Source organism: Myotis davidii, unplaced genomic scaffold, assembly GCF_000327345.1.
Source record: "Myotis davidii unplaced genomic scaffold, ASM32734v1 scaffold214, whole genome shotgun sequence".
Classification (NCBI taxonomy): domain Eukaryota; kingdom Metazoa; phylum Chordata; class Mammalia; order Chiroptera; family Vespertilionidae; genus Myotis; species Myotis davidii.
Window position 1 is genome coordinate 1,971,262 of NW_006285782.1, and position 25,416 is coordinate 1,996,677.

Below are 25,416 nucleotides of genomic sequence, written 5' to 3' on the forward strand. Positions count from 1 at the left end.
TCAGCAGGAGCCATTATTGAGAAGGTAGTAATAGTATAAAAAGATGAAGGTGATATGAAATGTTACCTCATAAAAGTCTAATTGTAGATTATCTGTTAAGAAATACTTCTTATGTCATGTTACAGGCTGCCTTATGAATAAATTTCTTTAGGTAACAGTTTAAGACCTTGTCTTCAATGTACTCTTCTTATTACATGACCTTATTTATTTTTACCATTGTAGCCAAAAAATGTTCAACAACATGAGAAGGTTCAGAAAGCCAGCACAGAGGGAGTCGCCATCCAGGGTCAACAGGGAACCCGACTTCTTCCTGAGCAGCTCATTAAAGAGGCCTTTATCCTCAGTGACCTTTTTGACATTGGAGAACTGGCGGCGGTTGAGCTTCTCCTAGCTGGTAGGTTGACGTTTAACTGAACCGTGGTAAGGTGGTAAGAATATTATAAAATTATTCACTCGAACTTTAAAGTAGAATATAATTCAGATTCCAGAATAGTTTTTAAGGATTCCATTTACATGAAAAACTATATTCAAATAATTTCCTTTTGTTTCTCTTTGGCTAATGGAAAGCTTTAGTTTAGCCATTGGAAGCGTTAAAGGTAATTTAACTTTTAAGATAAGCTTTTACATGGTAGTTCACTGGCAAAGAATCATTGGCTACATCTCAGAAATTTTATAGCACAAAGCATTTATTGTCATAAAATAAGTAAGAAGATAAGGTCACTGCTTTTTTGGAGTTTCTTTTTGAGGGGGTGATTCTACTAATAGGACAAAATAAGATAATTTCAATAACACTGAGTTCTCGGAAGAAAATAAAACAAAGCAGTAGGAGGTAGAAAGATGGGGCAACTCTAAATAGGGTACTTAGAGAAGGCCTCTGTGAGACTGGGACATTGGACTTGACCTGCATGATGACAAATGCCAGAGTTGTGGGGGAAGGTGTTCTAGGCAGAGCCACTACAAGTGCTTGAGGTGAGAACAAAGGCTTGCGAAAGGACAAAAAGACCTCTGTGGTGGGAACATTAGGTGACGGGGAAAGTGAAGGAAGGCTAGGTTAGAGCAGAAATGTAATCTTGCAAGCCATGAAAATTAATTTGGATTTTATTCTAATTGCAATGGGAAGTTGTAGGCAGGAGCTTTAAGCAGAAAATTTTCATAATCTGGAATAGCCTTGAAATTATCTCTCTGGCTGCTGTAGAGAGAAAAGATGGAAATCTCCATAAAATAAGCAGTTCATTTAAATCAATGGTTCTCAAAAAAAATAAAAATAAAAATAAATCAATGGTTCTCAACCTTCCTAATGCTGCAACCCTTTAATACAGTTCCTCATGTTGTGGTGACCCCCAACCATAAAATTATTTTCGTTGCTACTTCATAACTGTAATTTGGCTACTGTTATGAATCGTAATGTAAATATCTGATATGCAGGATGTATTTTCATTGTTACAAATTGAACATAATTAAAGCATAGTGATGAATCACAAAAACAATATGTAATTATATATGTGTTTTCCGATGGTCTTAGGCGGCCCCTGTGAAAGGGTCGTTTGACCCCCAGGTTGAGAACCACTGATTTAAGTAATAACAGGAGCCATGTGAAGAAGCCATGTAGGCATTTTAATTGAAAGAAAGTCTAATATGTCTGAAGATATCATGTGGCTGCCAAAATCCCTTTTTGACCTTTTGAACTAAGGCTGCATTAAAAGAAGTATGATATTGAGGATACGTAAGGTAGTTTTCCCATTCTGTGATGGAGATGTTAACTGGACATGCTTGAGCTTTACTCAGAACTTTTATTTAACAAACATTTATTTTATGCATACCTCATGCCAGGCACTATGTTAAGATTCCAGGGATATAATGATGAAGAAAACCTCAACTAGTGTAAAAGAGCCCATAATTTAGTAATTGAGAAAGACATGAATACAAATATGGATACAGATATTTATGATACTACTAAGTGCATTAATGCAGGTTTGCGCATGATTTAGTGATGGTCTGGAAGGCAGAGGATTAAATTGACCTTGGATTGAACAGAGAAGTCTTCACAAATATCATGAGGCTTAAGTAGGTGTTAAAGCGAGAAGACATATATCAAATGGAATAGGTGTGCACTTAGGAGGACCAAGGGCATTCAGACAGAAACAGTCGCCTTTACAGGTATGAAGCAGTGAGATGAATTTGGGGAACAGAAGGGAATGGAGTGGAGGAGTGATTGGGCTAAGGGAAGAAAAAAGCCATAGGAAATGAAACAAATTATAGGCAGGGTGCTTTAAAAAAGGCAAAGTAGAATTTACTCAAAGGTGAGCAGTTAAAAGGGTGAGTAAAGAAGATGAAACACAAGAAAAGGCTGTTTAAGTTTCAGAAAAGGCTCTAGGGGAAGAAACTTCCAAATATTTGGAAGATTTGAGGTGAAAGAGAATAACACAGTGGATAGATGTTTGAAGTAGAGGGCCCTTAAGGCCCCTTAAGCCCTGAGAGTCTGTGACTTCTTTGAACATTGGTGTAGTGGTTTTTGTCTCATCCTGAATACAGGTGCTTATTTACTAAATTATTTCTCAACTTTCTTTTCTAGGAGAGCACCAGCAGCCACATTTTCCTGGCCTCACCAGAGGATTAGTAGCTGTTCTTCTATATTGGGATGGAAAGCGGTGCATTGCGAACTCTCTGAAAGCCTTGATACAGTCTAGACGAGGAAAGACATGGACCCTCGAACTCAGGTCTGTTTGCTTCTTAGGATTTCAGGGGTTAATCAGAAATTACTTAAAGAATTATAATTATAGAAACAATAACAATTTCTCCTTCATATATGTAATTTAAGTAATGTGTGTAACATAAGTTATAAATACTCCCTTATTCTGCCACGAGTGACACAACAGGTTAAATGTACTTGATGTTTTTTACAAATAAAAAGTAATTCAGTTATTTATGGTTAGAAGCTTATTGAAACCCAGTGATCTAAAAAGGATGAAGAGATCTAGGATATAATTCATACTGGTTGTTTCCAGTAATGCAGCAATTATTGTCAAAAAAGTGTTTGCCAGATCCATCTGATGAGGAAGTATAACCATTACTATTCATTATAACTTTGTTTATTGATTTCTTTTCATTACAGTCCAGAACTGGTTTCCATGATAACACGCTTTACAGATGAACTAATGGAGCAAGGGTTGACTTACAAAGTTCTTACTCTGGTGTCACAGATTGATGTGAACAATGAGTTTGAGAAACTACAGCGTGAGAGAGGTTTGGGCAGTGAAAAGCATCGCAAAGAGGCAAGTTTTCAACAAGATCAGATCATGGGTTGTCAAATCTCAGAGGCAGAAAAATCATGACAATTAGAACATTCTTTTAGTGCAGGCATAGGAAAATTAGTAGTATGTATTTAAGTGTGTAGGCAGCTGTGTCTGCAAAAATAGACTTGTGGTGGTTTTAGGTTCTTTCTAGTCCAGCGGTTCTCAACCTGTGAGTCGCGACCCCTTTGGGGGTCGAACGACCCTTTCACAGGGGCTGCCTAAGACCATCGGAAAACACATATATAATTACATATTGTTTTTGTGATTCATCACTATGCTTTAATTATGTTCAATTTGTAACAATGAAAATACATCCTGCATATCAGATATTTACATTAGGATTCATAACAGTGGCAAAATTACAGTTATGAAGTAGCAACAAAAATAATTTTATGGTTGGGAGTCACCACAACATGAAGAATTGTATTAAAGGGTCGCGGCATTAGGAAGGTTGAGAACCACTGTTCCAGTCCCTTATGTGCCATTCTAGTTCTTTTTCTGGAATGAACTTTTCAAGAAATTGGTTATCCCACACAGGAGGTTGGAACTTAAGAATGAGGAATTAACAATATGGTTTCTTCAGAATTCCAGAGATGAGATTGCAGGAGTCAGATACATTTATTTAGTTATCCTTTATAAAAAAAGATAGTTAAGATTTTGGAATAAGACTGGGCTTCACTGTGATTTATTTATATACTTTTATTTGACACTTGTTTACTATATACATATTTAATCATACATCCTTACTCCTAGGTTTCTGACCTCATCAAGGAGTGCAGGCAGTCTCTGGCAGAAAGCATTTTCTCCTGGGCTTGCCAGTCACCATTAGGCAAAGATGACACTCTGCTCCTTATTGGACATTTGGAAAGAGTTACAGTTGAGGCTAATGGCTCGTTGGATGCGGTGAATCTGGCTCTTCTCATGGCACTTCTGTACTGCTTTGATATCAGTTTTATAGAACAAAGCACAGAGGATCGCGATGGTATTGGTACCTAGTAATACACTATTTTCTACCTACTAATAAAATTGTGGAGATAACATTTAAGAAGGGTGATATTTTAGCTACTAAAGTTAAAAATTGTACTTTTTATTCCTTTGTGTGCAATTCAGCCATATTTGTTTAGATATAAGATTATATTTAAAAAATAGTTATAATCCTACTAGATGTTTCTGTTGTCCTTTTGGATTTTGGAATGGGAATGTGTTAGAGCAGGGGTCCTCAAACTATGGCCCGCGGGCCACATGCAAATACAAATATTGTATTTGTTCCTGTTTTGTTGTTTTACTTCAAAATAAAATATGTGCAGTGTGCATAGGAATTAGTTCATAGGTTTTTTTTAAACTATAGTCCGGCCCTCCAACGGTCTGAGGGACAGTGACCTGGCCTCCTGTTTAAAAAGTTTGAGGACCCCTGTGTTAGAGGTTATGTAACACATGTTCACGAGTTACACATACCTGATTTACTTGTTTGTTTCTTTACTATTTATTCATATTTCAAACCTTTTATGAAAACATTCTAAGGGAGGATAACTCATTTTTAGTAATATATCATCTCTGACTTACATTTTCTCTGAAGTAGATAAAATTTTACTTGGTAATCACATAACCAGTTACTGCTTAGAACTGAGAACTCAAAAATGATTCCCGCAAAGGAAGATTATTGCCATTTAATGTCATAGATATTTATAATTATTCCAACAATTATCCCTGTTCACTTTTGATTGTATCATCCACCTCTCCTCTCATTAGGTATGTGAGGAGAATGGACACTTCCCACTCATCTTTGGTGGCTATCCTTAGCCACTAGGAAAGGCTTATTTAAAACACAGTAGCCCCTTTCCTCCAATCACGTTGTCACATAGACTGTGTGTGTCATAGAGTAAGCAGCACCTGTACTATAGGAATGCTGCCAACTATCGCATTAGTGAGATTTCCTGTAGTGAATGCAATGAAGCACAGAATTAAGTAGGGGTAGGCTGTGTTAATGGAAGTTTGTAAGTTGGGAGTTTTCAAAGCTTCATGAAATGTCTGGGAAGTTTCATAAGCTAATAATCAAAGGTTTTGGCATTAGGCTGTAATTGTGTCAATTTCAGGTGTTTAGGTTGATTAACTCATAATTTCTGTTCTGTATATCTTTGATTAGTAAATGGGAGAAGTGAATTATTAGTGCATGTGCAATAGTAGACAGAAACTTTGAAAGTATAGGAAATTAAAGACTGTGTTTTTAATGGTTGGGAATCACTGAACTAATTATTCACATGATGACATCAAAAGAACTTGTAAGAGGTCTGGTTGATGTGGCTCAGTCGGTTGAAGTGTCATCCAATACACCAAAAGATGGCAGGTTTGATTCTCAGCCAGGGCACATACCCAGGTTGTGGGTTCAAACCCTGGTCAGGGTGCATGCGAGAGGCAACCATTGATGTTTCTCAGCCCCCTTCCTTTTGATAAAATTAAAATAAATTTTAAAAAATGAATATAAGAAAATAATGAAGTAAAATAGATGAATTCTTGGGTAGTCAGTGGTGTCCCATTATTTATTTATTATTAATTTTATTCAGAATTCTGTGCTTGTTTGAGGTACCATAGCACAACTGAACTTAAATGGAAAATTCTTTAATTATCATTTGGCTATTTCATTTATGTTACAATCAGAGTAGATACTTGTTTGGAATTTGCATTCTTTGTTTTGGTCAGCTTTTATTTAATATTTTAAATTCAGGCTTATTTATCTAGTAAGATTCTGTTTTGTTATTTAAGTAGCATTGATTTATATTTTAGAGTTTATGGACAGAAAACGTGAGTAGCTCTTTATTTTACTAATTTATAGTACACATAAAAACCACTGGAAATAATAGAATTAAAATTTAGGATTATTGTTGATTTCTTTTGTTTTTAGTTTGTGTATGATTGTTGGTTTGTCAAACCCTAGTGTTAATCATAATTTGATGAGAATTCTGTGATTTTTAGGCATTTCTGTATATCAGAGTGAAAATTTTTCTACTTTTTCACATAGTGGTCTGTTGTTTTTTCAGATATGATTCGTCAACTTCCACTCTTGACTGAGAGACAGTACATTGCATCAGTTCACTCTCGCCTTCAAGACTCGCAGCCTTGGAAACTGCCTGGGCTGCAAGCCACTGTTCGACTTGCCTGGGCACTGGCATTGAGGGGAATATCTCAGTTACCTGATGTGACAGGTAAATTGATTGTAGGTAATTTTGTTATGAGAAAGAACATAACAATGTTAATGGTATTTTGGAAAGGGTGTTATTTTTGCCATATATAAGCAGGAGCATAGAAAAATATCCAGAGTTGTATTAAATGAAACTTAGTTAAGGTGGTAAAATACAGACTTTTTTTCCCCTTTGTCTCCCAAAAGAAATTATATGAAATACTATTTCCCTTATATATACTAGTAGTATATTAGAAAAGAGATCTTTGGAACAATCAAGAATGCATGTCGGCTCTGGCCAGTGTGGCTCAGTTGGTTGAGCTTCCTACCGTGTGCCAAAAGGTCGCTGGTTTATTTCTGATTCCTAGTCAGGGTACATGTCAGGTTTCGGGTTCTGTCCTGAATGGGAGGCAACTGATCACTGTTTCTCTCTCTCTTCCTAAAATCAATAAAAACATTAAAAAAAAATAATAATAAAAAAATAAAAAAAAGAGTGGCCCTGACCGGTTTGGCTCAGCGGCTAGAGCGTCAGCCTGCGGACTCAAGGGTCCCAGGTTCGATTCCGGTCAAGGGCATGTACCTTGGTTGCGGGCACATTCCCAGTGGGAGTGTGCAGGAGGCGGCTGATCGATGTTTCTCTCATCGATGTTTCTGGCTCTCTATCCCTCTCCCTTCCTCGCTGTGAAAAATCAATAAAATATATTTAAAAAAAAGAAAAAAAAAAAGAATGGATGTGGGATTCTGACTTAACAGTTTGTTACTCACTGTAGCATATCCTGTTGTGTTGTTTACATTCATGTAATTACCATACTCAAGTAGTGGTGTACTCTAACTGGATGAGAACTATGCTTTCATTGTAATTTGAAGTCCAAGAGTTGTCATTTGTTTTTGTGGTAAATCTGGAAAGATTTTTATTAAAATTTATAATTCATGTCAATGTTTTCTAGTTTTGGAGTGTCAACAGATTTCAGTGTCTTATCATTTGTATGATTCTAGAACTTTTTTTTTTTACATTTAGTATTTTTATTGAGATTGTGTTGAAAGGTATTTATACATCAAAGGCACTATTAGTAATATAATGATTCCAGACCATTTTGTTCACAGTTGACATGCTATTCCCAAGGGGGCTGCACAAAGCATTTTTTGTATTAAGAGTCTGTCTTTGGCCAAGTGGTTTTTTTCTTGTTGTTTTTTTTAAAAAAATATTTTTATTGATTTCAGAGAGGGAGAGAGAGATAGAAACATCAATGATGAGAAAATCATTGATCAGCTGCCTCCTACACGCCCCCTACTGCGGATTGAGCTCGTAACCCAGGCATGTGCCTTTGACCGGAATCAAACCCGGACCCTTCAGTGTTCAGGTCGATGCTCTATATTCACTGAGCCAAACCAGCTAGGGACGACTGTTTTTTATATTAAAGCTGATAAGCGGCTAATTAGACATTTATATGTATGTACAAATTCTGTTTCTGGAGTATAGCCCTTTATTGATTTACAAGTCTTATTTCAGTACTTTTCTGGCATAAAATTACCCTTTAATCTTTTAAGTGGCTATGTGATGGTTAATCAGATTCGTTTGCTATAATTTACTGTACTATTCCCTGATCTGGAGAGGCACCATACAATATGCTATAGTTGGCTATAGAATAGTAGATAAAAATAGGCTGGGAATTCAGACCCCATTTCAAGTCCTAGATCTTTGGCTACTTAATCTCTTTAACTTTACATGCGCATACCCTTTTATAAGCTTTGATAAATAGGGACATTAACATTTTTAAACTATAAAAATATTTTTGTAAGTTTGAATTTAAAAAATTGCTAGAAAATACATTGTTTATCTTATATTGCAGAAATGGTTATTTCTTGAAATAATACAGACAAGTTTTAACAAAAATCTCAATTTTGAAAAATTAGTTCCTACTCTCTTCATAGACTTCTGAAAAATCTTATCAAACATACTTATTATATTATTTTATAAAGGTATGTTTGGAATTTTACCAAACTATACAAAATTTGTATATATTGATTTTAACATTAAAACTCAGTTTACATTAAGCTATTAATGCCACTTATTACCTGAATAGTCTCTCATAAATAGTTCTTGAATTGATCATCATACAGTTTTAATTCCAACATTTATGAGTTCACGTAAAGGTTTGAAATTATTGTTATCATTATTAATATCTACTTAATAATTTCAGTAATCATTAATCCTAAGAATTAGGAAACTATTTTGTTCCCAAGGAGTTTGCATGGAATAGGTAGATATGTAGGCTTTATTTCAAAATGCAAAACAAAAGCCCTTGTTTGAGGTTGTCCTGCTTTATATCTATTCCTGACCCTTTTCAAAGAAGTGTAAATACTTACAGTAGCACACTATGTATTTGGTCTCTAAGAGAGCCAAGCAGAATAAGCTATGTAGCTGTTCTTTTCTAAAGCCAGATTACAGCAAAGTTAATTAGCAGTTTTATGTGTAAAATTTAAAAGAAGTAATCAGCAATGTATTTTTTGATGGAAGGACACAGGTTTACCTAAGATATACTATTACCAAAAAAATTGACCGTCAGATCAAGTCTCTAGATAAAACTGCTAATTTTTAGTATAATCAGAGGATAGAAAATGTTAACTGCACCATTGGATGGGATGCATGCCACACCACATGCCACATGGAAAACTCTACAGGATCAAAGTTCCAGTTTTTCAGCAAAGAGAGGACAAGGGAAAAATTTAAAAGATGTAGGAGGAGCCTACAGATATATCAGTTAATAGCACTGTATAGTTTTTATTTGGATCTAGTTTCAAGCAAACTGCACAAATTATAAAAGCAAAATGGAAAACAACCTTTCATAACATTTATGAGAAATTATAAATTTGACTACTGTCTGGGTATTTGATATTGAGGAATTATTTTTTAAGATATGATAATGGTATTATGTGTATGTGGTTTATTTTCTTTTTGAAATGCATATGAGTGAAATGTTAAATTGTCTGAAATTTGCTTGTATCTAATTTTGGTAGAGAGGGGGGAATGCTTGGAGATCTAGATGAAATGAGATTGACTATAATGGATAATATTGAAGCTAGGTGCTGGGTATGTGGAAGTTTGATCTTTTTTTTAAGTTAATCTGTTTGAAATTTCCAAATGGAAAGCTAACAAAAAGTCTTTAGGTTAAGATTTGTTTTTCAGTTTTTGCTACTTGATTACCAATTAGTGGGGCTACTTAAGGGGTCATTCAGGTTTTGGTCTGACTTGTGGGCTGTGAAGACTTTTTCTGAATGATCCAGATAATTTTATTGAGATTAAAACCTTAGCATCATTTTCAGATGTTGATGCTTTATTAATAGCTCCCTGACTACATCAGTGTTACATCGTATATTTCTGATGTAATATTTTATCACTCATAATGTTACTATGAAAGCATGTGGTTTTCTATGTATTTTTTCAGTACTTCTTTGGGGTTTGTGAATTAGAGTTACAGAGTCTTTATTTTGTGCATAGTGCATGCTAGGCGGTGGAGCAATTTTGGAACATCAACAATATTATGAGATAATTATAATCTAGTTTAAATAACTTTAATTTTGTGTGCTGTTTGTGTAAATACATTTTTAGCTGTGGCTGAATTCACAGAAGCAGATGAAGCAATGGCAGAGCTCGCAATTGCTGACAATGTTTTCCTGTTCCTCACTGAATCCGTAGTGGTGTCAGAAAACTTCTATCAGGATGAATTTTATATTCGTAGAATCCACAATCTCATCACAGATTTCCTTGCACTTATGCCAATGAAGGTAGGTGGAATTAATTTAGGATGAGTAAAAACTAGTAGAAGAATTTTATAAAATAATTTAAAACTTATTAATGAACTAATCTTACGTTTTAGACCAGTGATGGCGAACCTATGACACGCGTGTCAGAGGTGACACGCGAACTCATTTTTTTGGTTGATTTTTCTTTGTTAAATGGCACTTAAATATATAAAATAAATATCAAAAATATAAGTCTTTGTTTTACTATGGTTGCAAATAACAAAAAATTTCTATATGTGACATGGCACCAAACTTAAGTTAGGTTTTTTCAAAATGCTGACACGCCAAACTCAAAAGGTTTGCCATCACTGTTTTAGACACTAATAAAACTTTTAATATAGATTAAAATTTGTAGTAGTTGTGTTACAGCTTGTGAATTAGTTTGTGATTCATGACAGTGAAATAATAAAGCCTGTTAACTGAGAGTAAGCTAAAAAATATTTCACATTGAGAATGGTTTATAATGAGAAAGTAATAGTTAAATGAAAATGCTTGTATGGGTAGAAAATTATTAATACCTTGCTACCGTAGGGATTGATGCTAAGTTGCCTTATGTATATTTTTATACATGATTTGGAAGGCATAGAGGAAAATCTCGTTTCATAGATAATTTTTTAGACTCTTTTTAAAATATATATATTTTTATTGATTTCAGAGAGGAAGGGAGAAGGAGAGAGAAATCGAAACATAAATGTTGAGAGAGAACTATTGATCAGCGGCCTCCTGCATGCCACCTACTTGGGATTGAGCCTGAAACCTTGGCATGTGCCCTTAACTAGAATTGAACCCAGGACCCTTCAGTCCATAGGGCAACGCTCTATCCACTGAGCCAAACCAGCAAGGGCTAGATTCTCAATTATCCTATATAATAAAGAGCTAATATGCTAATTAGACCAAGCAGCAGAAAGAAGTCCAGAGGACCTTCTGGAAGACCGTCTGGACAATTTTCTGGATGAAGCAGGGCTGCGAGGGCTGAGCCCCTTGCACGAATTTCGTGCGTTGGGCCTCTAGAAGTATATAAATGGGCTTTTGCATGGATATAGGTAACTTAATGGATTAAAGACATCAATACAAAAGCTATTTTTGAGTAAAGGGCTTGATCCAAAAAAGATTTTTAGAGCAATCTCAGACAGGTCCTTCATAGCTTATGCTCTGTGTGCTGTTTTGTTCCAAGAAAGCCATTAAGGTGGTGGCAGGAAATAAAAGGGAGTAAAGTTCTATAAAATCACTTTTTGTGTTTGTCTATTAAAAAAAGCACTCTTAAAGAATCTACACTTGTAATGACATGTATGTTCTGATATCATACCTTTTGAAAAACATAAGGCAAATTGAAAAAGTATCCATAAGGCAAGCAGTGCTTAATTATTTAATGAATCATGTTTGTTGAATTTCTCATGTTGCCAGGTACTATGCTAGGAGTTGTGAAGAAGTCAAATAAGTAGGAGATTCATTTGCCTGCCAGCAAAGAATTAGAACCTAGTTGGAGAGATAAGATACATATACACAGAAAAACACAAGTACTAGTAGTAAGTGAGAAGTATAGGCACTAAATTAGTATGGATTTATTTAAGCTAAGCATAGTTCATTTCGGACTAGAATAGTCAAAGAATACTTAGCAGGTAGCTTGACCCTTCATCAATCTTGAAGGACTTGGTAGAATCACAGAATTTGGAATAGAAAGAAGCCTGCGAATCCTTTTAGTTTACCTTTGCAGAAATGAAACCTTAGAAAGGTTAAGGCTTAAAGTTTTCCCTAATTAGTAGTACAGCTGGGACTTTGGTTATGGAATAATAATGGTATTAGGAAATGAAGGATGAGAGTAATTTGATTAAACAGAATCATAAATGGCTTGGGTAGGATAAATAATGAATTTATTCACAATTCTGGGATACTATAATTTTAAAAAATAGACATAGGACTATTTAGGTTGTCTATTCTTAAATGAGCTTTGGTGGTTTGTGTCTGTCAGTGAATTTGTCCATTCAAATTGTTTGATATAAAGTTTTCCCTAATATTCTTGTATTACATTTTTCATGTGTATAGGATCTATAGTGATATTTTCTCTTTCAATCTTAATATTACTAATTTGTGTCTTCTCCCTTTGTTTCTTATTTAACCTAGCTAGAGGTTTATCTAATTTATTGATTTGGCTTCATTGATTTTTTAATACTTTATTTCATTGCTTTTAATTTTGCGCTTTATTATATTATTCCTTTTGCCTTGGGTTTAATATAACCTCATTTTTCTTAAGGTAGAGGCTAAGATTATTGATTTGAAACCTTTTTTTCTAATATAAGCATTTAATGTTATATATTTATCTCAAGTTACTGCTTTAGCTGTGTCACAAATTTTGTTATGTTGTATTTTCTTTTTTGTTCTATTTAATATATTTTCTATTTTTTCTTGAGACATCTTTGATCAGTGGGTTGATAGTGCTGTACAAGTCTTTCATATCCATACTGATTGTCCGTGTACTTGTTCTATTGAATATTGAGAGAGGATTGTTGGAATCTCCAATTATAATTTTGGATTTATCTAGCTATATTTTTTTTTTAAGGAAGAAAGAGCTTCTTATTTCAATTGGCATTTAGTACACACAAATGTTGTAAGGGAATAGTTCTCAACCAGGGCTGTAATGTCCTTCAGAGTGTGTTTGGGAAATGAGTGGGACCAGTTTTGCTTGTTACATTAGCTATCACAGTGTTTTTGGTAGTTAGTAGATAGTCCAGTAAACCGTCCTTCATTGTTCAGGATAATCCAAACCAGTGAAGAAATGTCCTGCCCAAAATGTCAGTAATGCCTCCATTGAGAAACACTGTAGATAGACTCAACTTTTCTGTAGTGGAAAATACATTGAAATTTTAAGATACTATAAATTATGGATTTATTTACAATAAAATGTTTTCCATATTTCTTCATGCCATTAAAGTGGGATTGATATTTAAACCGTTTTTCTTTTATGTAATCACTTTCAAATGCCTGATTTCTTGCTTCCAGTATTGTTCACTTGTATAATAAATTTACTTCTTAAACCATTTGTTAGGTGAAGCAGTTGAGGAATCGGGCAGATGAAGACGCTCGAATGATTCATATGAGTATGCAGATGGGTAATGAACCCCCTATTTCACTTAGAAGGGATCTGGAACATTTAATGCTCTTGGTAAGCCATTTTATTGGGTGGATTGTCATCTCCCTTCTTCCATTATTTTTTCTTTAACTTTGGAAAATTTTAGATCAAATTTCTTAAGTGAATTCATTAAAAATGTAAATTTTTATTTAAAAGTAATTTTTGAGTTATAGGCATTTTTCCATAGTCATGTTTACTCTTTGCAGATTGGTGAGCTATATAGAAAGAACCCTTTTAATTTGGAGCTTGCTTTGGAATATTGGTGTCCCTCAGAGCCTCTGCAGACTACCACCATCCTAGGTTCTTACCTTGGGGTGGCTCATCAGCGACCCCCTCAACGCCAGGTGAGCTCTTCCTTTTTCTACTCTGGGATGGTAATTGGGAGTCCTGAAAACATGAAAAATGTTTTTGCCTGATGTTATTGCTGTTAACACAAATGACCACTAATGTATAATCTTTAGAAATTTACACTTTTTCCTTTTAAAGGAAATTTGAAACTCTTAAACTTAAGTTCTCATTATTTTGGAGTTTATGTAGTCAGGCTTTTAGAACATACTAGGTAGGTGTCAAATCCTTAGAGATGGGAAAGGTATCTAGTCTCTTTATGTGTAACTTCCTTGAATTTTATTAGTATTAGTCTGTCCTCCATAGGCATGTCACTAATCAATACACATTCTTAACAAGTTGGGGAAGATAGGAGTGGTACAAGTACTAAAGGAAGAAGCTTAGAAGTTATAATTGATGACAAAGTGCATATGAGTCAGTGATAGTGTAGGAAAAGCTCATTTTTTACCCTACATTAGCTAAAGTATGACATGCTGTAGCAAATGAGACAGATTGCCACATCTGTCTTTGGGATTTCCTGTTCTAGCAGCTTTCATGTGTTTAATTTTCATTTATGCTAGAGTCTAACATCAGATACCACTTCTTTTTACTGATTTCTTACATTTATTGTTTCATATTTCTTCCCTTTAAAAATGTTTTAGAGAGGGATTTATTAAAATTCTTAGATATTAAGAAAAACTTTATTGTGAAAATTCTTGAACATGGAAGAGATTAGTTATAATGAACACCCAGCATCTTAATTTAATAGCTACTAACATCTTGTCATGTTTGGTTTATTTATTAGTGTTATTTTTTTCCTACTTTTATTTCGCTGGATTATTTTAAAGTAAATTATAGGCAGCATGACATTTCACTTATCATTGGTTAAGTTAATAGCTCTTAAAAATCAGCCTGTTTTTTTGTACGTACTTACAAAACCATTGTTACACCTAACAGATTTAACAGTAATTTCCAGGGATCTCTACATTTTCAGTTCTGAGTTCCAACTAATGATTCTGAATAATATTTTTAGCTGTTGATAATAGATTTAAAGAATAAGTAAGGAAAAGCTAGTAAGTGAATTTGCAGGAGTGTAGGTATTGGCTGGAACACAAAACAAAATATGTTTATGCTACCATAAAATATTCTTTCAGGTTGCAGGTCTTTATACTAAATTTGGTTGGAATTTAGTAACTCTGATTTCTAGGTATATCTTTGAATTTGCTGGTTAATTTTAGATGGGTAAGTTTCTTCAGTTGCTTTGCATATTTAGAATGTGAATAATCTGATGTTCTGAGACATTGAGATATTTAAATTGCTAGTGACAAGCTTAAAAAAACAAATTTTCATAAGTAGAATACCAGATTATTTTGGCTTTGGGGGGTTAAATCAGAGCACTTAATTAGTTTTAGTTAATATATAGTCTTTATTAGCTAGTCCCTGTTGCCTTAAATTTAAGATATGCTTTATGGTAAACTAATGGTTTCTACCTATTTCAGGTTGTCTTGTCAAAGTTTGTTAGGCAAATGGGTGACCTGTTGCCTCCAACTATTTATATTCCTTATCTGAAAATGCTCCAGGGATTGGCCAATGGGCCCCAGTGTGCCCACTACTGTTTTAGCCTGCTCAAAGTCAATGGTAGTAGTCATGGTAAGAAAAATCTAGATGTTGTTTAAATTTGTTCTAACATTCTTGAATTCAGTATTCCCCTTTCTATTAAAGAATATTGTTTATTTGTGATAGGTTCTACCAGGTGTATAAATTATTTTTATAATAACGGAAAGTAACACACAGTGGCTTTATGCACAGTGATGCCTTGATTATGTTCTCACAGGCTGGGGAATTTTACCATTTGCTTTATAAAATACAGTTCAGTTTAAGAAATAAAAATTAATATATAACAATTTTAAAGAACACATCTGGTGCTCAAAGCAAACTATATCCCCCTGCCACTTAATTTTGATGTCTTTAATGAGTGTGTGCCTTCTACATTTCTGTGCTTAATAGTTTTTCTTTCGACCCTCTCCCAATTTCCTCATTTAATTTTCAGACTTGAGTCTGGTTAAGCCAAAAACACCGCAAAAGGGAAGAGAAAGAAATATTTATTAAACATCTGCTTTATTAGGTAGATATTACTTTCGTTTTATATGTGAGGAAATTGAGGTTTAGAGAAGTAATTTACCCAAAGTCACAAGTAATTGGGGAGCCATGTTTGGAGGTGTGATCTGCCTGGCTTGCTTGTACTTGTATGCTGTGCTTTTGCTTCCAGTGCTTGGTATGTAATGAGCAGTGTCATTACAAATCTAGACTGTTAGTTATCTCTTTCTCTGAGAACTTAAACTCAACATTGGGGAATTTTTGGTGGGAGAAGTAGCCCTGTATAGTTACATGACAACACAGAGGAGCTCTCCTAGATATGAAGTAGATAACTGACATCCAAAGTAGTTAATCTTTGCATTTACATGGGCACCACCCATTCCTAGACCTGAGGACAGATTAATCCAGAATTCTAGCTCACAAGTGGATTTTACCCATTTAAAAAAATATATATTTTTATTGATTTCAGAAAGGAAGGAATAGGGACAGAGAGATAGAAACATCAATGATGAGAGAGAATCATTGATTGGCTGCTGCTTGCACGCCCCCTACTGGCGATCGATCCCAAAACCTGGGCATGTGCCCTGAACTGGAATTGAACCTGTGACCTCCTGGTTCATAGTTCGATGCTCAACCAATGAGCCATGCCAGTCGGGCCTAACCCATTTTCAACACACTACTTATCTAGGGCAAAGAACACATTTATTATTTTAAATTTGTTTTCTTCCTCCATTTCCAAGCAAGTGCTTAGACATTTTTGAAAGAAAATTCTGTGTTGTCTTTCTTTACAGTTGAAAATATTCAGGGAACAGGGGGCAGTCCTGTTTCCTGGGAACATTTTTTTCACTCCTTAATGCTCTACCATGAACACCTCCGGAAGGATCTTCCTAGTGCAGACAGTGTCCACTACCGCCACCTTCCTTCGCGTGGCATCACCCAGAAGGAGCAGGATGGACTGATTGCTTTTTTACAGCTCACGTCTACCATCATTACTTGGGTAAGTAACCCATCCACAGCATGAGAGTGTAATTTTATTGCTTTCTAGTACTGGGCATTTTAAGGAGCCCCCATATTTTTGTGTATTAAGCTTATATATCACTAAATTTATTAGTGATCAATTTAGCACATATATAGAATTATGTTTTGTTTTATTTAGCTTTGTTTCTTATTTCATTTTATAATCCAGTCTTGATTTGGCTTCTTTCTATCCTTAGTTATAAGCATTCTCTTCAGCTGATCTTCAGGTTCTCAAGGATGGTGGTTCTGTAATTTAGTTGTAATTTTGCTGTGGTTGTTGGAGGAGGTGAGCTCTGTGTTTACCTTCTGTGCCATCTTTATGGGAAGCCTCCCATAGAATTTTGTTCTTCAGTTCTTTAGAAGATATAGTTATGGTAGTCCTGCTTATTGCCTTAAACTTGTAAGAAAATAACAGCCTAAACCTGAAAGAAAATATTCATAAGGGCAAATAAAAATCAGTTGTTGGGTGCTCATCCTTCTAGAGAAATTCCCTGCATAGGTGTGGATGTGTGTGTACATAAAGAATGTTTTTAAAATTATGGAGTGTTGTCCCATAATTAATTTCTTATTGACACTATTACAGATGTCTCCATTCCCCCCTTTGCCCCATAAAGAATATTTCTAGCTCAGCCGGTGTTGCACAGTGGTTGAGCGTCAGCCAATGAACCAGTAGGTCACAGTTCGATTCCCGGTCACTGATCATGGCGCATGCCCGGGTTGCAGGCTCGATCCCCAGTAGGGGGTATGCAGGAGGCAGCCAATCAGTGATTCTCTGTCATCATTCATGTTTCTAATCCTCTCTCCCGCTCCCTTCTTCTCTGAAGTAAAAATATATTTTAAAAATATTAAAAAAAGAATATTTTTAATTAAAAAGAAAAGTTATTTACGGAATTACTCTTCTTCTCTCTCCTTACACCAAGCCATCTTACCCGCCACTACCAAATTAGTCTTTGTAAAAATACATTATTTTCATTACATAATATCTCTGCTCAGAAGTCTCTTCTAGTGTTTCTATGATTCACCAGAGAAAAGAGAAGTTGCTCAGTCTGACATTCTGACTGAAGGATAGGAATAGTTTTTCTCCCCTCCCCCCAATAATGCATAATATCATTAGACATCAAACATAATGTTATCCCTGGCCAGGTGGCTCTGTTGATTGGAGTGTTGTCCCATACACCAAAAAGGTGGGGAGTTTGGTTCCTGGTCAGGGCATATACCTAGGTTTCGGGTTCCATCCCTGGCCCAGGTCGGCGTGTGTGTGGGAGGCAACCTATCAATGTTCCTTTCTCATATCAGTGTTTTTCTCCCCCATCCCCCTTTCTTTATCTTTCTCTCTCCCTTCCCCTGACTTTCCTCTTTCTGAAATCAATAAAAACATATCCTTGGGTGAGGATTTTTTTAAAAAAGGTAATTATTTCTCATTGAATTAAAATGGAGTGATATTTGATACCATATATATCAGTAAAGGACAAGTATTTATCCATTTATATATTGTATTACAAGTAGAATATATTACATTGTTTCAGAAAGGATTTAGAGTGCCTAGGTAAGATTTATGTGACCTGGCAGACCATTTATCTCTGCATGCATTATTTTCCATGCTTAAGGCTGTAAAAGTAATTCTACAGAGGCTGTTTCTCTTCCATTCTTTACACTGACTGAGCTAGTGATCTGACTTGATCCATTGGTAGACTTCAAGCTTAAGCCACTGGCTTACCTTTATTTTAGGATGTATTAAGCCCGTGATGCAGATGCTAGACATTTGTGTGATTGCTGGTCATTTTTCTTAGCTTTTGTAAATGGAAAGTCTTGTTCTTTTTGTGTCCAATGCTCAGAGTGAAAATGCGCGTCTGGCACTCTGTGAACATCCTCAGTGGACCCCTGTGGTGGTGATTCTGGGACTCCTGCAATGCAGTATTCCCCCTGTTCTGAAAGCCGAACTACTGAGGACACTGGCAGCTTTTGGCAAGTCGCCCGAGATCGCTGCTTTCCTCTGGCAGTCGTTGGAATACACTCAGGTAGTGTTATGAGCTCCTGTATTCACTTACATTAGTTTAGTTTGGAAAGTGAGGCTTGATAATATAGAAGCAAGAGCATCCAACTTGAAACTTATACCATGAACTTCTCAAGTAGAAAGTTACCATTTCCATCCTGAGCATTAGAAACTAATAGGCTTGGTTTTTCCTCTTGGATCTGTGACTACTTTACTAGGTTACTGGAGACTGGTTCTTAAGACTTAGTTTTTCAGTGTAAGAGATTAATGAATGGACAGAATTCATCAACCCTGTCTTTGAGACCAGGATGATATAAGCCTTCAGAAGTCATCTAAACTCATTAAATGTGGGGAGTGCCTATTTTTCTTTTCTTTCGATGTAAGCCATATTGGAATTTTTCTGTCAAGGTATACCGTAATTATTCTATATGTGATAAAAGAAATTAAGGATGGACTATGCAGAGGTACAAAATGGTTGGATGGACTTTGTGTTTGTCTTAGAAGTAGTACAACATAAGGAGGGCCTGTGAATCTAACACATTATTTTGTAGAAGCAACTGTTTGGAAGCAGTAAACTATTCTAATTATGTTCTAACATGTGTCCTGCAGATGTTAATGAGACAGTTCTGTCCTTAGAGAAAGGCTTTTTTTAAAGGCCTCCACCTAATAGTATATTCTTAACTTGCAAGAGAGTTAAGTAGCTTGACATGAAATATAATTACTTATACCATAGACTATGTTTGCCTCTAGCAAGGTCAGGACAGAACATCTTAACTCAAAACTCTGCCAACATAAGAAACCTATTCTGAACAAGTGTACTTAGTTTTCTCGAACACTGGTGAGATTTCATCCCATAAATCCTTTTAAAATTCATTCCTCGAATATCTGAGAGGAAATTTGCAGAAAATATATCTTGTGTGCACTTAGAAATGACCAGTTTTCTGAAGCCCAGGTAACTGGAAGTTCTGCCCGACCACGACACAGTTGCTAATGGAAGTCCATGGAGACTTCTCAGTTGTCAGTTCTGATTGACATTGCAGATATGTGGATGTGGTGGGTGGGGATATGACTATTACATCGAAAAGGCACTACTTTTCATTGGTGAATGAGGATTGCTCCTAACTTCTCATTTTTATTATTTTAAGATACTGCAGACCGTAAGGGTTCCAAGCCAGAGGCAAGCTGTTGGTATAGAGGTAACGTTTTCCTTTTAGTTTGAATGCTATGTTTATGCAATCACATGATTCACTAGGAATTATTCTTACACTATTAAGTTTCTATAGTTTTCCAATTTAATGTATTTTCATTTGAAGGGTTTGCTGGTCAGTGTTGAAACTTTTAATAAAAAGAACTAAAGTACTTTAGGTTTCAGCATTGGAAAAGGATGTTACATGGCAGCCATCCAGACTGAAAGTTTGATTTGAACTCAATTTAATTAGGTTACTTGAGTCAACCTGAAGTGGGACTTTGTTTCTTTTTTTCTCTCTCTTTGCTCCCTCTCTCTTTCTTAAAGAAACACTTAAGATTTCTACTTTCACTTCAAAGTTGGAAACAATATGTGAGAATTTGAAGTCCTTCCATGTGATTGATCTAGATTCATGTACTAGTAATACTTTGTATCACTTCCTGGGCTTTTGACTAAAATTAAGTATATAATACTTTTGTGTTTCTTTCTTTAAATGAATAATGGTAATAATCTGTTTTCCGTGTTTTGGTTTGATAGTTTAGCAATATTAATAGTTAATGTCTGCAAAGTGGTTGGCACCTTATAGCACCTTATAACATATTTTTATGTTATCAATTTTTCTTTCTTTTTCTTTGGAAGGTTGAACTAAATGAAATAGAATCCCGGTGTGAAGAATACCCGTTGACACGGGCCTTTTGCCAGCTTATTAGTACTCTGGTGGAGAGCTCATTTCCTTCTAATTTGGGTGCCGGACTGAGGCCCCCTGGCTTTGATCCTTATTTGCAGTTCCTTAGAGATTCTGTGTTTCTCCGATTCCGCACAAGAGCTTACCGGAGAGCAGCTGAAAAGGTTATGTTCAGAGAAAAACTTCTTTCTCCTTATTCATTTATTGCTACTTTTTCTATTAAAGGTATAAGATACTACAGATTCATTTTAGCTTTTGCAAGTTAGTAAGCTTCACAGTCTTAATACTGAAATGTCTATGGTCTGATTAGTGTATATGCATTAAAAATAATTTTGGGCATTAAAACCAAAGCACTGACTTGTAGTGATCAGTAATTTAATTGCTATGAATTCACAGTCATTAATGTCCTTAATTGAACAAACTTTGACCAAAATGAAACCAAAAATGTTACACCTTTGTCAGTTGAAAACACTATTTTTTATAGCAATGATTTAGGTTAGGGATCGAAGTAAGTTTAAACTTGCACCAATTTATTTTGATTAGTAGCACTTCTGGCTTAGTGGAAAAGTGAACTATGATCCATTTAAGTATCTGCCATGGATAGAAGCTGAGGGAGCATTGATATTTATGCACATTAGCTCTGGTTGCAGCACAATCACAACTGAGTTTATTGTTTTTATCATCTTATGTAACTCCAATTTTAGTGTGAGGCAGGTACTACTAATATTCCCATTTTACAGATGGAGTCTTAGCAAGGTTAAGGAACTTGCCTATGGTCCAGAACCAGGATTTGAACCTAGGAGTCTGCTTCAATATCTAGGCATTACCCACTAAGCTATGTAAGAGATCTTTCCAGGTTCTGACATAATTCACTTTAGTTTATTGCTTCTTGGCCTTTTGGCTAAGATCAAGCGTAGTAATTCACTTTAGTTTATAATACTGTTTATTGCCTCACAGAATATCCTCCCATGTATCTTGTAGGTACATTTCTACCTTATTTTTAAAGTTTGCTGTTTTTGAACCTATTGGGGTGTTTTTTTTTGTATTAATGATTATAAGATTTAAGTTTATGCTCATTTGGGACAGTTCAGAAAAATATAGAAAAATATAAGACATTACATCATTCGTAATCCTGGTGCCAAAGGAAAGATAACTACTTCGTCTTTATCCTATGCATATGTACTTAAGTTGAGATAGTTAATTACGTTAGTTTTATTGTTTTGGCCACTAAACCATAGAGGATTTTTTTATGTGTTAATAATAATTGAAAACAGTCTTTTTAATGACTGCATAATTATTTTATCTAGCATAGTTTAGTCATTGCCTTATCACTAAATATAGTTTGTTTCCAGTTAAGTCCCAGATAACTGAAGTTTTGGGGGGTTTTTTGGTCAATGGCTTCATAATTTTTGCTTCTCATGTAGCAAAAATAAACAAGAGGGATATACATTTTATTTAGGCTCTAGAATTACCTTGGTAACATATATTCCCTTAATGGATAAAACAATAGTAGTAATTATGACTCATTCATAAAAGTTATTTTGATGGCTAATGGATGCTATAATTGCAATCTCTTTAACAAAGTGTCCTGATATTTTTTTGGGCATTTGTTTTAAATATCTTATTTTTCTTTTCTTAAAAAGGTCATTATGACCTGAGTGTTCAGAGATTTAGTCAGCCATGCCCTTAATGGTGTTACTACTCTTCGCCCATGCATGTCTGCATTTCAGGTGCTGCTGCTTTCCCTAGCCATCATTAATTTCAGTTCCTCCCCAACATATTTACCCCAAGAAAATTTCCCTCAGTTTTGTGAATTGATTTCACTTGAATGTCTTCTTCAGGTTTAACTTCAGCACTATATTTTAGAACACTGGCTTCTCACAAAAACAGTGCTTTGGATTGAGATAGCTTGATAAATGTGTAGAGTGTTAGAGGCAATGTGTATGTTTTCAGTCCTGAAATCCATTATTATGTGGTGGTAAACCTTTTTTATTTAAATAAATGATCTTAAAATTTTTGGAAATATAGAAAAAGTGAATAACTTTAAAATAGTAGTTTTAAAAAAATCATGATATAGTCCCAATTCCCAAACTCAGCCTTGATAAAATTATGTGCAGTGAAAATAATAATCTATAAAACAAATCTGTGTATAATTACCAAATTCAGCCTTTTAAAAATTCTATGCAATTAATTTTTAAAATAAACTTTTAATTTTACTGTCTGTACTATTGTATTTTTCCTTTGGCATAAATATTTTTTCTTCCTGTTACATAGTTTTTAAATTATTTTTAACAAAGAGGTGATGATGGGTTCTTTTGGGGCAAGCCTACCAGTGATTATGTCTTGTTAACATCTTTGGCGAGAGCCACAGGATAGCACACTGTCTGGGATTAGAAGGTCAGAGCTTGACCTCCCACATGTTTGCTGCCAAGCTTTATGGTCTCGTGGAAACCATTCACTCACTTCACCCGGGAAATAAGGGTGATTAGAAGAGATGATTTCTCAGTTCTTTTCCCGATGAGATTCTTAGAGAATATGTGTCCAAATTGCATGTTAATTATAAATGGACTGTGACTAGATATTCAGTGCTTTAGATTTTCTAATGAAGCCCAAATATCAGATGTAGAAACATTTCTTTAAAAATAATACTTTTATAAATGTTTACCTTGAAAAATTAGCCAGTCCATTATCATTTAGCAAAATAAAGCAAAATGAATTGGGATTTCTATATTGCTTTGTATAAGTTAATAAAGTAGACATGGACTTCACTCATTTCTGGAGAAAAGTTGGAGAAGGAAAAGCCTGGCTTTGCTATCACCTTGGACTATTTTATTGTTACTGAAATATTTGTATCTTTCGGTAGTGGGAAGTTGCTGAAGTTGTTTTGGAGGTGTTCTACAAATTGCTCAGAGATTATGAGCCTCAACTTGAAGATTTTGTAGACCAGTTTGTGGAAATACAAGGTAATTAATTCCATCACTTTCAAACAAGATGTCAGCTATTTATAAAACTATTTATAATTTATACATTTTATGTCATTTATATTATTTCCATTTAAGTAAAATTTTACTGAATGGAAGCTGAAGAACATTGCCTTACAGATTCTTTAGTGAGTTAACATTATAGGTGACTGATTGCTGTATGCAGATCAGCATTTTGGGGATTTACTACCGTATACAGTTTGTATCATTGTCTCTAAATTGAAACTTGGCCTTGGTCTGTTTAAATGCCATTTAATTTATGTCTCATACATTCCTCATATTCAGGAGTGTGAGAAAAATACTAATTTACCATCTCTTGGACTGTGTTCTATTAAGGAGAAGAAATCATAGCTTATAAGCCCCCAGGATTTAGCCTGATGTATCATCTTCTAAATGAGTCACCCATGTTGGAGCTTGCGCTTAGTTTACTGGAAGAAGGCGTTAAGCAGCTGGACACCTATGCCCCTTTCCCTGGTACGTGCCTGTGTGTCTTACGTCTCGAAAACAGTTTTGGTATTTTTATCTTTTGTAAACAGGGTTTGAAATAATCCAGTGATCTCTGAAGATCTTTTTCACAGTAAGATTCTCTATCTACAGTAGTGTTGTCAGGGAGTCATTCAGTGAAAACATATTAAAAGTGAAAGCATAGTAAAGGACAAGAGACTCACAATAACTGCCTCACTGCAGATTCTTTATAGGTAATTATAGTGACCTTCACTTTAACATGTTTAACATACCTGCATTTAAATCTAAAGTACTTTTTGTTTGTTTTTCCATATAATATTTGTAAAAGCACTTGCTATAGTGCCTGGTACATAATGTTAAATAAATAATTGTTGTTATTGATTGATTGCTTACTATGCATTTTGTGCTTTTAAAAGCACATTTCATGTATTAATGCATTTAATCTGTACACAAGCCCTGTGTGGTAGATACTATTATTTCCAGTTAACAACTAAGGAAACTGGTGCACAAAGAGGTTTCACATCCTCCCCAAGGAAGAGCCAGGACTGTGATCTGAACCTCAGCAGCTTGGCTTCAGAGCCTGTGTATTTTCAATTTGAACGATGGGATTATAAGTGATCCTTGTTTTGTTTCTGGCTTCTTTATTTCCCAGAGTTTCCACAATGAGCATGTATTACTCTAAATTAGTTTTTCGGCTTTGGCATCATTGACATTTTGGGCTGAATAATCCTTTGTTGTAGGAGCTGTCCTGTGGATTGTAGGCCTCTACCCACTAGATGCCTGAGACCCGTTGCTCTAAATCATCGATTTTCAAATTTTTTCATCTTAATGCACACATAATGACTAAAATTCATCGTCACACCAAAAAATATATTTTTTGCCTATCTGACAAAAAAAAAAGATGTAATTTTGATTCATTCACACTGGATGGCTATTGTTGCATTGGCTGTTGTCATTTTATTTGATAATCTAAGGGAAAAGAGGTCGATGCCCCTGACTAAATAGTCAGATATTACACGGTTTAAGATTTTTTTGTGGCACACTAGTTGAAAATCACTGCTCTAAATAGTTAGGGAAAATGTACAGGAAAAATGACCTAGCCCTAGCCGGTTTGGCTCAGTGGATAGAGCGTCATCCCAAGGACTAAAGGGTCCCGGATTCCATTCAGATCAAGGGTACGTACCTTGGTTGCAGGCTCGATCCCCAGCCCTGGTCGGGGCACATGTGGGAGGCAACCAATCAATGTGTCTTTCTCACATCAATGTTTCT

General features: G+C 35.1%; 1 protein-coding gene across 2 annotated transcripts in view; it reads left to right on the forward strand.

Moving 5' to 3' along the window:
- NUP205 (nucleoporin 205kDa) overlaps positions 1–25,416 on the forward strand; it is a 76,243-nt gene that overhangs the window by 7,271 nt on the left and 43,556 nt on the right. The window contains exons 3-17 of one of the 2 annotated variants that reach the window (XM_006756702.2): positions 223–394; positions 2,573–2,717; positions 3,113–3,272; positions 4,047–4,275; positions 6,329–6,493; positions 10,079–10,254; positions 13,316–13,432; positions 13,606–13,743; positions 15,223–15,373; positions 16,612–16,817; positions 18,673–18,855; positions 19,976–20,026; positions 20,656–20,865; positions 23,565–23,664; positions 24,019–24,156. In XM_006756702.2, coding sequence (XP_006756765.1) covers positions 223–394; positions 2,573–2,717; positions 3,113–3,272; positions 4,047–4,275; positions 6,329–6,493; positions 10,079–10,254; positions 13,316–13,432; positions 13,606–13,743; positions 15,223–15,373; positions 16,612–16,817; positions 18,673–18,855; positions 19,976–20,026; positions 20,656–20,865; positions 23,565–23,664; positions 24,019–24,156 — 2,341 coding nt within the window. Of the gene's footprint in view, positions 1–222; positions 395–2,572; positions 2,718–3,112; positions 3,273–4,046; positions 4,282–6,328; positions 6,494–10,078; positions 10,255–13,315; positions 13,433–13,605; positions 13,744–15,222; positions 15,374–16,611; positions 16,818–18,672; positions 18,856–19,975; positions 20,027–20,655; positions 20,866–23,564; positions 23,665–24,018; positions 24,157–25,416 lie in introns of both variants that reach the window. The other variant, XM_006756701.2, reaches the window with a different exon arrangement.